At 44.7% G+C, this 16589-nt stretch overlaps 1 protein-coding gene and 1 long non-coding RNA gene across 5 annotated transcripts in view; one reads left to right on the forward strand and one right to left on the reverse strand.

The window, feature by feature from the left end:
• The window catches only part of LOC121103737, a 32827-nt gene extending 27150 nt beyond the window's left edge, over nt 1–5677 (reverse strand). The window contains exons 1-2 of the long non-coding RNA XR_005835949.1: nt 5560–5677; nt 4813–4971 (exon numbers count right to left, since the gene is read on the reverse strand). This is a non-coding gene — a long non-coding RNA (uncharacterized LOC121103737). The remainder of the gene's footprint in view (nt 1–4812; nt 4972–5559) is intronic.
• Nucleotides 5678–5767: 90 nt separating this feature from the next.
• Nucleotides 5768–15608, forward strand: ZNF789 (zinc finger protein 789). Of its 4 annotated transcripts, none has more exons than XM_040634802.1 (5): nt 5768–5835; nt 8355–8427; nt 11030–11156; nt 13100–13213; nt 14494–15608. In XM_040634802.1, the coding sequence occupies exons 2-5, from the start codon at nt 8359–8361 to the stop codon at nt 15504–15506; spliced, it is 1323 nt and encodes a 440-aa protein (XP_040490736.1). In that variant the 5' UTR covers nt 5768–5835; nt 8355–8358; the 3' UTR covers nt 15507–15608. The 4 variants fall into 4 exon arrangements, with proteins under 4 accessions (XP_040490736.1, XP_040490735.1, XP_040490738.1 ...); XM_040634801.1 differs by lacking the exon at nt 5768–5835 and adding an exon at nt 5842–6072; XM_040634803.1 differs by lacking the exon at nt 5768–5835 and adding an exon at nt 8039–8057.
• Nucleotides 15609–16589: the final 981 nt, after the last annotated feature.

Below are 16589 nucleotides of genomic sequence, written 5' to 3' on the forward strand. Positions count from 1 at the left end.
TTTTTTTTTTTTTTTTAAAGATTTTTATTTATTTATTTGACAGAGAGACAGGCAGTGAGAGAGGGAACACAAGCAGGGGGAGTGGGAGAGGAAGAAGCAGGCTCCTAGCGGAGGAGCCTGATGTGGGGCTCGATCCCGTAACGCCGGGATCACGCCCTGAGCCGGAGGCAGACGCTTAACTGCTGTGCCACCCAGGCGCCCCCTTTTTTTTTTTTTTTTTGCTTCTTTTCCCACTTCTATTCTTGCTATGACCTGCACCTCCACACCCCCACTCACTCTACGCAGGCCTCAGAATGTCCTCCTTGTAAGGGACAAGGAGCTAATGATTTCCTCAGAATAGATAACATCTAGGGAAGGCCCAGGAGAGAATGACCAGGGGAAGCCATTGTAGAGGCTGCTTTTAGGCAAACAGGTTTGAGCAGGGAATGTTGAAAGGGCCCTCAGTGACCCCCTGGCTGAGTACAGATAGGCCCATCAGGTGACCCACCTCATAATATCCATAAGCCCTAACTTACCAATGGGCTACTTACAACTAGGCAGTTACCAGAAAAGGGAAAAATGCCCCTATGTCGCCATTACCTCCTCACCTTCCCCCTTTAAAAACAGCCCCCACCCACTGCCTCCTTGCAGATAGTCTCTGCTTTGCTGTCCTGCCCACCGCTCCCTTGGGGTGCATTCAATATACTTCTGTCTCCTTTGTTCTGCCTCAGGTGAATTCTTTCATGGCCCCCGCCACCGGCTTCCAGGTGGCTTCCACCCGATCATTGATCATCGATCATCGCCCCACATTCAATCAGAGAGATACCTCATTTAGACACCACGGCCATTATATGCACATTCCAGACCATGGCAGGAGGCCCCCTAGCTCCAAGGAATAACACCTGGGCCTTCGTCTTTGTTCTGACCAGTTCCTACATGCCTGAGGGGACACATTCACCAGATCACTGTCCTCAGTAAAAACCGCCAGACCCTGAACAAAAATGAGTCTCCCTCCTTTCCTTTCTGACTCTCCCGGACACACCGTATCTGCACTCTCTCTACACCTTTTGTAAACTCTGCTTTCCCTTCCTGCTCACTTGTGTTTCATTTCTATCCTATGTGCAGCCAGGGACCCCCATGGGTGGTCCTGCAGGACCCCCTCTGGGTCCCCAGACCCGGTCTGCTGGCATCAGGTTTAACCCAAGTGACTCTGTTTTGGGCCTGTTGCATCTTCTTCTTCTTTTTTTTAGATTTTATTTATTTTAGAGAGAGAAAGAGAGCAAGTGGGGGAGGGGCAGAGGGAGAGGGAGAGAATCTGAGCTAAGCACATGGCCAAATGCAGGGCTCCATCTCATGGACCCAAGATCATGACCTGAGCCAAAATCAAGAGTTGGTCACTCAACCAACTGAGCCACTAAGGCGCCTCTGTTGCTTTTTATTTTTTATTTTTTTTAATTTAAAAAAATTTTTAAAAAGACTTTATTTATGTCAGAGAGCGAGAGCACAAGCAGGGGGAACAGCAGGCAGAGGGAGAAGCAGGCTCCCCACTGAGCGAAGAGCCTGATGTGGGACTTGATCCCAGGACCCTGAGATCATGACCTGAGCCAAAGGCAGATGCTTAACCAACTGAACCACTCGGGTGTTTCTCTGTTGCTTCTTTTTAATAGAATTTAAGTATATGAAAATTTTAAGTGCATTTGTAATAAAGGAAATGCATATTAAAGCTATACTGAGATTCCTCTTCTGGCCATGATGCAGTTACTAAGACTGGACTTAACTGAATTCATTGTAAAAAACTATAAAACTAGACAGAACACATGAAAAAATGTTTCAGACTGGGGACAACAGTCAGTACAGACCTGTGATCCCTGAAAAAAAGCACCTTCTATGCCACAGTGCAGGGGAGGAAGAGTCCAAACAGACCACAGCAGGCTCTCTAAGATGAGGACACCGAGATTTGAATTCAAGGAGGTGGAGGTAGCTGGGATTTGGGTAGCAGAATCCTTGGAAGCCAGAAGCTACACAGAGAAAATCTCTAGAAATTTCTACAATGGGTCCTCTTGAGTCTGTTCCTAGTAGAATCAATGCCAGGCAAAGAATGAACAGGAAACTGTAAGCTGAATAATTCTCAGAGTTCACACAGAGCTGGGAGATGCTCCTGTCCTGACTGCCATAATTAGTAAAAGTATTAAATCAGCCCTAAAGGGTGTCAAGATTTGCTCAAGCTTTCAAGCCAAGGTCACACTCTTCTTGGGGTGACTCATCTTTACAAAGCTTCATAACAAGCCTTGAAAGAGTCAAGCTGATCTGAGAGTAATTTGAACTGTCTTAAAGAAAAAAAATTATTTTATTCTGGTAAAATATATGTAACATAAAATTTAACTTTTTAATCATTTGTAAGTGGACAGTTCAGTGGCATTAAGGACATTCACACTGTGTGCAACTATCACCACATTCCATTTCCAGAACTTTTTTCATCTTCCCAAGCTGAAACTCTGTCCCCATTAAACATCAACTCTCCATTTCACCCTCCCTTCAGCCCCTGGCAACCCCCTTCTACTCTTTGTCTCTATGAATTTGACTACTTTAGCTCCCTCACATAGTGTAATCATACAATATTTGTATATCGTATTTGTCAGAATTTCCTTCCAATTTAAGGCTGGAAAATATTCCATTCTATGGATACACCACAATTTGTTTATCCATTCATCTGTCCAGGACACTTGGCTTGCTTCTGCCTTTTGGCTGTTGTGAATAAAGCTAAGAACATGGGTGTAAAAATATGTTTGAGTCACACTGCTTTCATTTCTTTGGGGTATTAACCCAAGGAAGGGTTTCTGGATCGTATGGTTCTAATGCTTTTATTTATTTATTTGTGAGAGAGAGCATGAGTGGGGTGAGGGGGCAGAGGGAGAAACAGATCCCTCCAGCCCCCACTGAGAAGGGAGCCCCATGCAGGGCTCGATCTGGGGACTGAGGAATCATGACCTGAGCCAAAGGCAGATGCTTAACAGACTGAGGCACCCAGGTGCCCCTGGTTCTAATGGTTTTAAAGGAAAACAACCAACTCTGACACTCAATGCAAAATTCATGATGTCTAGCACTCAATCAAAAATTAATAGGTATGTAAACTAGCAGGAAAATGTAATCCAAAACCAGGAAAATAATCAGTCAATAGAAACAGACCCCAAAAAGACATTATGGAGTCAGGAGACAAGCTGTAAGTAGAGTGGAGTGTGGGGATCTCATGACTTGAGCTGAGATCAAGAGTTGGGAGTCTGATGTTTAACTGACTGAGCCACCCAGGTGCCCCAAGAGACATGGCCTTTAAAATAATTATGCTTGGGGCTCCTGGGTGGCTCAGTTGGAAAAGCACCTGCCTTCGGCTCGGGTCATGTTCCCAGGGTCCTGGGATCAAGCCCCAGCAGAGCAGGGAGCCTGCTTCTCCTTCTCCCTCTGTCCCTCCCCTCTGCATGTGCTCTCTCTCAAATAATAAAATCTTTAAAAAATAAAATAATTATGCTCAAGGACTTAAAAGAAACAAACGTAGCTGGTGCCTGGGTGGCTCATTCAGTTAAGTGTCCAACTCTTGATTTCAGTGCACAGCCCTGAGATTGAGCCCCGAGTTGGGTGTGGAGTCTGCTTAAGCTTCTTTCTCTCCCTCTGCCCCTTTCCCAGTCATGCTCTCTCTATAAAAAACAAAACAAAACAAAACCCCAGAAACAAAAGAAACAAACATAAAAAAGAAACAAATATAATGAACAGAAAAATACAAGGTAATAAAAACAAACAACTTCTAGAGATTAAAAAAAAACAAGTATCTGAAAGGATCAGCTGAAAGGTCAGCTTAAAGAGTAGCAGCAGAAACTACTGCTTGTAAGATTTAGTTAGTGATCTCCTCCCTGAAGTGGTCCTTATCTCAAGCACTGGGAGATTAAAAATTCTTCTTTTCCTTTCCTAGTGTTTTAGTAGAGCTCTTTAGCCTCCTGCTCCATGTAGCTTCAGTGATCAGTAAATATCCTAGGAATGAAACTACCTCTGAATTTGAGGCCTCCAAGTCTCCAATGTTATCATGTTAGCACAGCATAATTTTTCAAAAGCTCAACTGGTTTTTCCTGTATGAGATCAGCAGTGCTTTGCCTGGACCAAGTCCTAAATACTTTGAGTAACATTTAAATGTGCAATATTTGAAATTTAACAGTGCCTGGAACACTGTAGGCCCTGAATAAATATTAATTAAATGAATGAATTTCATTTTATTTCCTGATTCTCTCTTTTTTTTTAAAGATTTTATTTATTTATTCGACAGAGATAGAGACAGCCAGCGAGAGAGGGAACACAAGCAGGGGGAGTGGGAGAGGAAGAAGCAGGCTCATAGCGGAGGAGCCTGATGTAGGATTTCCTGATTCTCTTAATTGTCTTTCAGACCTTCAAGATGCAATGAATATCTGCGTTCATCTAACGATGTTTAGAAAACTGAAGATTTTCTCCCTAATGCTTCAGGAACATTTACTGTGGTCAGACATTGTTCTAAACACTTCACATATATTAACTCATTTAATACAGTAGAGAATGAACAGAAAGTGGTCCCCCTTTTTTGTATTCCCCCCTTACCTGTGGAGGGATACATTCCAAAACCCTCAGCTGATGCCTGAAATTGTGGATAGTGCCAAACCTTATATATACTATGTTTTTCCCTATACTTATACACTTAGGATATAAGTGTTATTAAGAGATTAATAACAATAATAAAATAGAACAATTATAACAATATACTAATAAAAGCTACGTGAATGTGGTCTCTCTTTCAAATATGGTATTGTACGTACTCACCCTTCTTCTTGTGATGATGTGAGATGATAAAATGCCTATGTGATGTGCTGAAGTGAGGGGAATAATACAGGCATTGTGAGCTAGCGTTAGTCTACCATTGACCTTCTCAGGATATGTCAGCAGGAGGAGCATCCGCTTCTGGAGTGACTGACCTAGTAACTGAAACAGTGGAAAGCAAAACAGAGGATAAGGGGGTATTACTACTCAGAGCATCCCTATAAAATTCATAGTACTAGTCTCCTCGTTTTACATGTATGGAAACTAACATACAGAAGAGTGAACTAGTTTGTCCCAGGTCAAACTAATACCGTACTGGTAAAACAAACACCCCCATTCCTCTCTCTCCCTCCTCTTCTTTCTCTGTTTCTAGTGTTTTGGCCCATGGAAATAAAGATTTAAAGGGAGATTTCACACGAGTGTTTTTCTTAATCTGTTAACGTTTTTTTCTTTGCTAAACATACCGAATCTTCTCAAAGGTTAGTCCTACTACCAATTACAACTAATTGCCGCTGATAAATTAGTCCTATGCTGCTTTGTTTAAATAGTATTCATGTAACTTCTGAATAACATAATTTCAGATGAATACCTATTTTTCATAGTTTAATGTTAAATAACATAGATATGTATAATCATTCATTATATTCAACATACTATGTTATTCGTCTGGTAGGACTGTGTCCAGGGTTAGCTCTCTAAAAAGTTGGCCACCCTACACTACACTCAAAAAAGGAGCTTTATTAAAAATACCCAGTCGCACGAAGGCCCACTCCTAAAAATTCGGATCCAATTGGTGTGGAAAATGAGGGTCTCAGTGGTAGAGTTTTATAAAAGCCTTCAGGTAATTCTTACTGGAGATTCCGGACTACTCGGCGGGGCGGGAACTGGCCGGGGCGGGGCCTGGAAGTCACGTGGCCCAGCAGGCGCCCTCTGCGTCCGTTGATTGGCCCCGACCTGAGTAAGACGGGAGGCCGCGGCTCCCCTAACCCGACCAAAGAGTTCCGAAGCCTCCGCGCTTCCTAGAAGGTACGCGGGCGGAGACGCTGGGCTCCCTGCGCCCTAGTGAGGGCGGGCGAGTGGCGCGGGTTTCTTCCGCGTTCGCGCCCTCGGGTGGGGTGGGGGGGTCATTGGAGGGGCGCCGACCGCATCGCGGGTCCGGCCGGGAACCTGGAGAGGGGAGCCCGGCCCCTATGGCCGCAGCAGGTGGACACTAAGGACTTCCTGGAGGAGGTGGCGCGGCGGAGGGTCGGAGGCGCGGAGCAGGTGTGGGGAGAGAAGAGCTAGTGTGATGGGAGGGGTGGGTGGCCCGGCTAAACCCCGGTGGCTCCGCCACGGCAGGTGTCAGGGCTCGAGAGACCCTCAGGGGAGGTCGCAGGGCATTTACGGAGCGTCTTCCTGAAGATGTCAACTTGTGAATATTTTCCGTGGTGTCAGGTCACCGATGAATGAATGGCTGGTGAATACAGTGGCTTAGTTTCGTTATAGGGGGAAAAGAGATGTGATTGGACGTTTCAGGAGTTCACATAGTGAAGTGGCGTTTTAGATTCTGACTTCCAAATGCACCATGCTCACGGTAGACAGTATAGTTCAGATAATGAAAGGGTTGAGGTCCCTTCCCCGATCTTGAAGCCCTTGGTCAGGACATTTTTTGGAGTGCCTCCTTGCTTAAAAGACAGAGCATCTTCCAAATAATGTTTTTAGGGAACGTGAATGGTGCGAGAGACTTTCTTAAAAATCACTCCCAGAAAGCAAGGTTCACCTGTGGCCAGAAAAACACAAGAAAAATGAAAATCACCTGTATCCCATCACTTGTGTACTCCCCGAGAGTAACAATATTGAGTTTATAATGTTACAGAAAAACCAAAGTGGGGACCACAGTTTGGTTATACTCCTAGGCCAATCACCCATAGCTGTGGAATCAAAACTTGAACTGTCCTAATTTCCCCCAAATCCTGACTCTTCTTCTAGGAAACTTAAGCTGTCTTCATGTCATAGTGACCTTATAGCTTTCTAGCCATTCAGCTAAAGAAAGTAAACTTGTGCAGTGCTTATTTCTAAAAGGGTTGTAAGTTTCTAGTAAACAGTCACAGTAGAAAACAAGGTACTTCCTCATTTCATGTGTAGGGGCAGAGAATTTTCTTTCTCCATTCTTAGCTGAGATCCCAGCAATAGAAGATTAAGAGAAAAACCAGTTTATTAATATGTATACCTGGGAAATACCCATGGACAAATGAGTAACTGCTGGAGAGGCTTAGAATTCAGGCCTAAATACCTTCTTAATAGGGAAAGGGGAGAGAGGATGTAGGCCTCTAGAGGAGAGTAAATGAGTTTTAGGAAAGATGAATGGGTCCTTAGAAGAGCAGACAGGTCTGATGGTGTATGACAGTTTGGGTGTGGTGTCAACGTCTTGTCTCATCTCCTATGACAGAAGTCTGTCTTCCCGGGGAGGGGAATTTATGACAATTGAGTTCCTTTTCAAGGATCGGTCTTTAAGTAGATAAGGGGAGTTCAGAGAAAGCTTTTCTCTGTGTGTGCCGCTTTTCATGTGCCCACAGCTCCAAATCACCATGGGGTGCCATATTCTGCTACCCCTCACGCTTTATGAACTAAGGGGTGGCTGCCGAGAGCTCAGCCTCTTCATGCTTTCGGTTTTGAAGTCTCCTTGTTTGCTGTGTGTTTCTCAATAAATATTCATATCAAGTAAAGCTCTCTGAATGTTCTTTTGACAATGATTGCTTCTGTGTGTATAATACGTAGTCTGAAATCTCTAACTGCCCTAAAGTTGTTTTTATACTCTCTGAGCTGATCCTGTAGGTTGTAGAAATACATGAACGCCTCTCCCCCTCCCCCCAAATGAGAACAAACAGAGGCTCTTCATTCAGATGCTGCTACAGCAAGGGAGTAAGCCACCATTGCTTGTTTGGCAGAGACTCAAAGGCAGGCAGGGTAAGCTTTATGGTGGGGAAAAAAAGAAAGCTCAGATGTGCCCAGTTTGGAAGTTGTTGGCTTGCGAAAGCAGGAGGCAGGTTAAATAAATAGAAGCAGAACATCCTATGTGGTTGGGTAGGGGAGTGTTTTTGGCTTTCTCTGCTGGTCCTAAACTGTAGGAAGGAAGTCAGAATTAAGGATAAGCTGGCAGTTTTTGACCGGATCTTGACTCGGGGCTGATTGCTGCATTGGGTGTGATTTGGATCCTGGGCTGGTTGCTGCCGGTTGTGGGCCAGAGTTCTGTTCTTATCTGCGATCTTGTGCGTCTGTGTATGCAGTGTTTCAGGGAGGTGCTACGGAACATATTCTAGGGAGAAGGGGAGGGCAGGGCCCTGGGATAAAGCTTTGGAAATTGAGCTAACTTCAGAAGTTCCTAAAAAAGACTATTCTAGCAGCTCCTTTCATATTTTATCCCCTATTTCAGCACCAAACACAGTGACTGTATACTAGCTCGGGTGTGTTGGCCCTGTTGGAATTCCCTGTCCCAGGGCTGCCTGGTGAGAGAGTCTTAAATTGGGACTGGCCTTACTCATTATCTTTTTTCTCCTTCACTCCAGCCTGATGGCAGCCAGCCTGCCCCGTCTCAGAGACCAGGACTTGGAAGCTGTATTCCTGACAGCTGGGTGGAAGGTGAGCTGGGCTCCTCCTCCCCTTCCTCAGCGTAGTCCCTGCAGCCAGGCAATGGCTTTGACTCCTTCGTTCAGGTTGAACCATCTTTATTGATTTGGGGATTTTTCCTTCTTGGAAGGTGTGCTGTAAAGAGCTTGAACTCTGGGGTCAGACAGGTTCAAATCCAGGCTTTGTTTTAGATGTGTTACCTTCAGCAAGTTACATAAGCTTCTTGGGCCTCGGTTTACCGATCTGTAAATGGGATGACACCACCTATCACAAAGAGTTGTGAGAATTAAGTAAGGCACTTAGTAAAATAGGTAAATAATACTTTACATGGTATCTAGTTCTGTTTTAAGCACTCCATGAATTTTAGATACTGTTACCATAGTGGTGTTGATTTTTTTCTGTCAGTGTTATTGTGTACCAGATACTATCCTTTGTGCAGGGAGATAAACTCTACCTGAAGGAGTTTATAGTTTTTTTTTTGAAGAGTAGATATGTAAACAGACTCTTGCATTACAGGGATAAATTCTGATCTGCGAGTATTAAAGGGCACGAGGGAAGCTTAGTTATTGAATCTGTAACATTATGGAGGGTGATTCTAAAAAGTTGTGTTTAAAAGTAAGGAGACAAGTTAGGAAGCCATCCTAACAATTTTGAAAGAAAGGTCATTCAGGAGGGAGGGAATTCGAGTTACTGCTGTTTGACCGCATTGCTCCAGCGTGCTGGCACTTTCTGAGGAGTCCCGATGTTCTTCCTGCTTCCCTGGCTTCATCTCCAGCCCGCCCTGCCCCCTGCCCTCCAGAGAATCCCCAGTGCTCTTCCGTTCCCCCATTCCTGTGCATAGCCCATTCTCTCCGTACACAGGCAAACTCACATATTCATATTTCAAGACTAAACTAAAAACTCCTCTTCTCTGTGAAACCCTCTGACTTCCTACATTAACTGCACGACTATTCCCTGTGATCCCAAGTGGGGGGGTGGGGTGGGCAGGGACGCCCTAAGAGCAGTTGCAGGGGTATGATGAGGCTTAAATCAGACAGTGGCTTACTGAGTGACTGGAAGTGAGTATAGTTTTCTCCTGGGAGCTGGTCCAGTAAGGGAAGGAAAGACAGCAAAACCAGAGGGGAAGGCAGGCACAGGTGAACTCTGTGAACGGTGTCCTGTAGGGTTGAGCAGTGCACAGCCTGAACAACTGTATCCTATGGCCTCAGCAGGAGCTGGAACCTTTATTGCTGGCCTATGGCTTGAAGTCTAGCAACTCACTGGTGCCCAGTAAATGTTTCTTGAAAGAATGAGGGTGGTAAAGGTGCAGGAGACCCTGGGGAGGAATAGGAGAGTGAGAGTTTGGGGAAATATTAAAGGCCATATAACTGAATGTATAGAGATTACTCTGTGGGAGATTAAGCCATTTTATTCCCCAGTGCTTGCTAACAGACACATAGCAGCAGAGAATGTCAGCTGAGGAGACCCGCAGGGCAGCTTTGGTAAAAGGAGGGACATTTGGGATGGTGGTGGGAGGGAGCTCGAAACGGGAGCTCTGGAAGGCTTGGTAGGGAGGAAAGAAGGGCCCCGTAATTTGGGAATTCTGGTGTCTGTTTCCTGAGGGGTAGGGGTAGTATTTCCTGTTACTGATTGCCCTTACCCTGCTCAGATAGCCCCTCTGGCTACACAGTTTCTCCTAAGGGAAGGAGGAAGGGAGTGTTGGTGGGCAGATACCGGGCCTCTGCTCCAAGGGCTGCATTAGTGTGAGGCACCTTCTGTTCTCGGCCCACCTGAGTTGAACACAATTGCAAGTGGAAACTTCCGCCATATATATTGTACTAAACAGTCTCTGTTTGCCCACCTTTGATGGGCTTCACCCATCCCCACTTTGCTCTATGCCCTCGGAGGCTGACCTTTATATGCCGTCAGTGGGTTCTCTTGCCCTCTGGCTTCCAGTTGGCTTTTGGCAATGGGGTGGAGGGGGTCAGGGGACCAGAAACCTGGAGGAAAGTGGTGTAGGGTTTTATTCCCATGGCTCCGTCTGCCAGGCTGTGGGATGACGGTGTCCACATAGCCCCAGTCTTGCTTCCTTTCCAACAACTTCCTGGATTCTAATAACCCCTCCCCGACCTTCTTCCCCTTCAGACACGGTGGGTGATTGTTCCCCATGAGAGCCAGCCCCTGGCTTGCTTCGGCCTGCCGTGCTGGTTTCCACAAAGCACCTTCCTGTCTCAATAGTCTGCGTGCTGACTTACCTTCAGTGACCTCATTTGGAAGCCCTGATGATCTCCTCTCTTCCCGAAGGGGACCCGGGCAGAAACACAGTCCATGTTAAAGGTGGTATTGCAGAAGAGTAGGGTCAGCAGACTGACCTGGAACACAGCCGTGCCCGTGCACTTACCTGTTGTTCCCGGCTGCTTTTGTGTGACCGTAGCCGAGCTGAATAAATCTCCTGGGAAGCCTAAAATATTTACCATCTGGCCCTTGACAGAAGAAGTTTGTCTCCTCTGTAGCAGAGAAGAAAGAATGAGCTTGGCCGAGTCACCTGACCACCTCAAACCTCACCCGGAGAATAATAGTGATAGCTCACCAAGTTATTGTAAGAATTGAGCCTACAATTAGTCTCTCTTTCCAGGAGTTGCTGTCCTTTGAGGATGTGGCTATGTACTTCACCAGAGAAGAGTGGAACAGACTTGACTGGGCTCAGAAGGACCTCTACAGAGATGTGATGCTGGAGAATTACAGAAACATGATCTTGTTGGGTAATGACTCGGCTTGAAGGTTTGGCTTTGAGCGTCTCCACAAGTCCTCAGTCCCTTATTTGCAATTCCAAAATCAGAGAAACTCCGAAAACTAGTTTTTTTCCTAACTCTATTTGGCGGCAAGACCCAACCTGATCTCTTCCCCCAGGAAGCTAGGTCTCATCCTTATTTTTCCCACCTGGTCTTTATCTATCTGTTTAGCATCAGAAATATCAGTGCGTTTGATTAAGGGTACAGCTCCAACCCCTGTTGGGGGTGGTACGTAATAGAAAATATACACACCAGTCACCTTTCTAAAATCTGGAAAAAATTCTGAATCCTGAAACACGTCTGGCCTCCAGGTTTTCAAATAAGGGACTGTGGACAATGAATAGTTTCCTTTTGTTTTAGAGGTCAGAGACACTTAACCCCCTCCCCACCCCGATCCGCATCCTCCACATCTATAAGACCTGTAGGAGCTGAAAAGATTATGGCTGATTTGGATTCCAAAGGTTAGCTTCCTTTCCTCTTGAAAAGTCTTTTTCTGTCTTCTGTCTGGAAATGGGTTCCTTCCTTGTGGGCAGCATCACCGGTGTCCAGGAAATGACTCTTAACTGACTTCATTTCTGACCCTTCACTGCTTTTCTCCTCGGGGAGCCTGCCTTTGTCTTATTCCAAGTGCAGAATCTCCTCCTATGGGTGTTTCCTCGATAAACTGCTTTCTTTCTGGGGCCACAGCTTTGACCCCCACATTGACACTCTTGCCACAGTCTTGACCACCTCTTGTGGAATTGTCCGTCCACCTCTGGAGTTTTCGATGTCTGTTTTCCTTGTAAAAGCATTACAAGAGCAGACTCGAATACACAGAAGGTACAGGAAATTAGGACAGGGAGGGGAGAACGTTCAGGGGTAACGCTGTTCATATTTTGGAATATTTCCTTCCTGTTTTTTTTCCCCCGATGCTTTTAAAAAAACGTAGCTGACCATATTCTTTGTATAATTCTGTAGTTCCTTTAAATCTTAACATTATGGCATCAGCATTTTCCCTAGGCTATTAAAAGCCCCCATAAATATAGTAAATGACCATGATGTAATTCTGTTGTATGATCTGTAATGTTTAATCATTTTCCCATTTGGGGATATTTTAGTTTGGCTTTGTTTTTTTGTTGTTGTTGTTGTTGGCTTGTTTATGAATTCATCAGTTTCTATATTACAATGTTCTAATGGATGTTTCTGACCATAAATCTTTATATTACTTTGAGTATTCCCCAAGATACAGAATTTTGGTGTTAAAGGGTATGGGCACTTTTAAGTCCCAATGACTTTTCAATAACAGAGTAGGAAATAAAAATCCTCTGTAGGCCCACTGCCCAGAAATGATCCCCGTCAACATTTTGGTTGGATTTTTTTCTCATCTTTTCATATATATGTATACTTATGTACATATACACACGCATGCATAGGTTTTTTTTTCACACATGCATAGTTTTTAAAAACAAAATTTGGATTATACTTCACTTGAGTTTTGCATTCTGCTTTAAAGCATATAGGGAACATTTTCCTATTTTAATATTCTTGAACACATAGATTTTTAGTATCTGCCTAATACTGTCGCCTTCCCTGCATTCACGTGCTCCGCTGTAGACATTGCCCTGTTGGTGTTTGTTATTTCCAGCTTTGCACTGGTACAACTCTGCTGAACAGCTCTGGTCCATTCCTCTTGGTCCTAATTGTTCCGTAGGCTGTATCTCTAAGAGCGAAATGACCACATCTAAAGCTGTGATGATTGTTGAGGCTTTCTGTAAAGATCGTCAGATTGTCAGACTACCGAATTCTGTTCTCACCAGCCCTTTTGATTATTGTCCTTATCTGTTTGCCACCGTAGACCCAAGGGGGTTAAGCTGAGCTCTAGGACATCTCTCTGTAACTCACTAACCACATCCCATTTACTTCTCCGTGAGTAGGATTTCAGTTTCCCAAACCTGAGGTGATCTGCCTGCTGGAGCAGTGGGAAGAACCATGGATCCTGGATTTACCAAGAGCTGGGACTAGGAAGGCTTCCAGTAGTGCTTGCCCAGGTGGGTGAGGAGAAGGCCCAGTCGAGTGGCAGTCCTGAAGAGGCAGGAAAGCCACATTAATGAAGCCCCTTGTGTGCCCCAGAGACTGAGCCGGGAGTTTGGTGTATCTCCTCCCACTTATTCATCCCTGCTGCCCTCCGATGGTGGCACGTGTGACCATTAGCCCCATTTTCCAGATGAAGAAACTAAGAGATTCAGGGGCACCTGGCTGGCTCAGTCGGTGGAGTGTGTGAATCTTGATCTCAGGGTCATGAGTTTGAGCCCCACGACTGGTGCAGAGATGACTTAAAAATGAATAAATAAATAAACTTTGAAAAGATTCCGGTATCTGTCACACTGCAGATTGATAGTTGGGATTCGATTTCAAGTCTGCAAAGCTCATCCTCATTCCATAGTAGTAGAATGCTTCTCAAGCAGCCGATCCGACAGCTCTTATGCCAAAATAGATATTCCTTATTCTACCCTTGTTATTTTCCCTTCCTCTCTGTTTTCTCTTGTTCCTTTGCTCTCATTTTGTTTTTCATATTCCCACAGTGTTTCTTGACGTATCTACCTTTTCCTACTTACTGTGTCGTGATTGCTGCTTCTACCTTTTTCCATATTCCTCTGCTCCAGAGTTTCTCAACCTCTGCTCTCTTGACATTTGGGGCTGGATAATTCTTTGTTGTGCGGAGCTGTCCTGTGTGTTGTAGGATGTTTAGCTGTATCGTTGGCCTCTACCCACTAGATTTGAGCAGCACCACTGCAGTTGTGATCACCAAAGATGTCTCCGGACATTGTCAGCTGTCCCCCAGGAGGCAGAATCACCCCTGGTTGAGAACCACTGCTGTATTCCCTTGCTTTTGTACCTACTTCCCTCTGGTTCCTTTCCTATTCTGTCTTACACTCCCCATTTTTAAGTAGTTGTTTCTCCCAGAACTACGGAAAACCTGCTTATCGAGAAAGCATAAGGTGCCCCCTTTTCTGCACTTACATGACACTATTGAGTACCCAAAGGAAGTTATTTTTCCAGGAGTGGTGATGGGTTTGTTCGGTTCTCACTTCTCTGCCACACACTTGTGCATTTTTCTGTCGGTTAGTTGATGTCCAGAATTCTTTCTGCTATTGAAGCCAGGAGTCCTGTGAAAATCCGAATTTTGGCCTCTTTAGCCAGATGATGTAACTAAGCGAGCACATCTTAGCTTCCTTTGAGTGTCTGATAGCACACACAGTTGGCTTCTTCTCTTTTTTTCCTTCTGCAGTGCAGAGGTCATTTCTGTGTTTTCTTTTTATGTGGTTAGGTTCTGAAGCCAGATGCAAGATGAAAAAGCCAACTCCAAAGCAGAAAATTTCTGAAGATTCAGAGTCCTGTAAGATGTCAGTGGTGAAGCAGACAACGGCCAAGAGACCTGCAGAAAAGTTACATGAATGTAATGAATTGCTGGACATTTACAGACTTGCATTCCCTACTCCTGGCGATGAATGCCACAAGGACTTCCTTCAAAACCTTCACCTTGTTCAAGATCAGAATGCTCAAACAAGGAAGAAGCAGGGCCAATGCAAGGAGTATGGAAAACCTTTCGGTCAGAGATCATTGCTTTTGCGGCATAAGCAACTTCTTACAAACGCAAAATCTTATGAATGCAGTGAATGTGGAAGAGTCTTCAGGCGTCAGGCAAATTTCCTACGACATCAAAGAATTCACACATCAGAGGATCCCTTTGAATGTGACATATGTGGGCAAGCCTTCAAACAGAAGTCTACTCTTATGGTCCATAAACAGTGTCACCCTCAAAAAAAGCCATATAAATGTCATGACTGTGGGAAATTTTTCCGTCAGATGGCATATCTTATTGAACATAAGAGGATCCATACCAAAGAAAAACCCTACAAATGTAGCGAGTGCGAAAGGACGTTTAGTCAGAATTCAACCCTTATTCGACATCAGTTAATCCACAGTGGAGAAAAACCCCATAAATGTCCCGAATGTGGAAAGGCCTTTGGTCGGCATTCGACCCTTCTGAGCCATCAGCAGATTCATACTAAACAGAACACTCACAAATGCGGTGAATGTGGAGAGTCCTTTAGCCGGAGTGTGGACCTCATTCAGCATCAGAGAACCCATACCAAGGAGGAATTCTTTGAATGTAGAGAATGTGGAAAAACTTTTAGTTTTAAGGCAAATCTTCATCGCCATGAGGTCATTCATACCGGAGAGAGACCCTACAGATGTGACAAATGCGGAAAATCTTTTGTCTGGCGCACAAGCTTTATTAAGCATCAGGGTACTCACAGAGAACAGATACCGATGTGAGACTAACTGGAAAAATACCATTTAAAGACCAGAACTTACCACTCTTGTCATTATGTGTAACTTTATTGTTTTATAAAAATTAATAAATAGGAACTAAAATGATTTTGCCGTGGGGACCCTCTTTTTGTAGCTAACCTGCTTGCTGTGGTCAAGAATTAATAAAACGTGTAATAGGCCGTTGTGTTCAGTCTCCCTTGAGCTCCTCATACCTTCATTGTCCCAAGTCCAGGTGGAAGGGAGGCATAAAAACTGTGTGGTTCCCTAGGCTGGAGACCATTTGATGGATTATGAACGATGTAGGAATACTTTTCTTATTTCCTGTACAACTGGGGGAAAATGTTTTTAAGTAAAAGAAAGATGTAAAAAGATGCTTTTCTTGGTTGTATGTAGAAAAATTACCTGATGTTACATTGACTTTTAAAAAAGTAAAATAAGGGCCACTCACAAGTAACTAGTGAGATACTAAGAATTACTAAAATTCGGGTGCCTGGCTGAGGGGTCGTGAGTTCAAGCTCCACTTTGGGTGTGGAGCCTGCTTTAGAAAAATTACTAAACTTTATCCGTAAAGTAAAACTGGTGTGCTACCAGATTCTACTGCGGGTTCTGAGGGAGTTGTTAATGGCAGATGCTGTTGGCCCCCCTGCCCTCTGCTTACTCCCTCTGTTGGGCTTCATCTGACTTGAACCATGTGTCTCTGGGTCTGCAGGCTTTTTCTAAAACCACCGAAGGCCACTGCTCTACTGAGTAACTACATCGTGGGAGCAGGACTCAACTAATGCTTGCTGGGAATTTCACAAATATGATCCTCTCCCCTTGGGTGGAATAGCTCTGAAGCATGTGTTTTACACTCGTCTTCGGTCTCGCCATGGGATGGATTATGCGTTCACTCACCTTGGCAGCTGCTTTATTAGCGGTCGTCTCTGCTGTCTCTCCTATACTCTCCTGCCAGCATTTCAACGCCTCTTCTCCCCACAGGTGAGTTGCTCGTGCTCAGAAAGTGTTGACTTTAGTCCTTGAGTAGCCCTAGCCCTTCTGCTTCTACTTATTCCAAGCACATTGTTACGCTTAGGTTACGTAGGTTGA

Source organism: Ursus maritimus, unplaced genomic scaffold (genome assembly GCF_017311325.1).
Source record: "Ursus maritimus isolate PB19 unplaced genomic scaffold, ASM1731132v1 scaffold_2, whole genome shotgun sequence".
Classification (NCBI taxonomy): domain Eukaryota; kingdom Metazoa; phylum Chordata; class Mammalia; order Carnivora; family Ursidae; genus Ursus; species Ursus maritimus.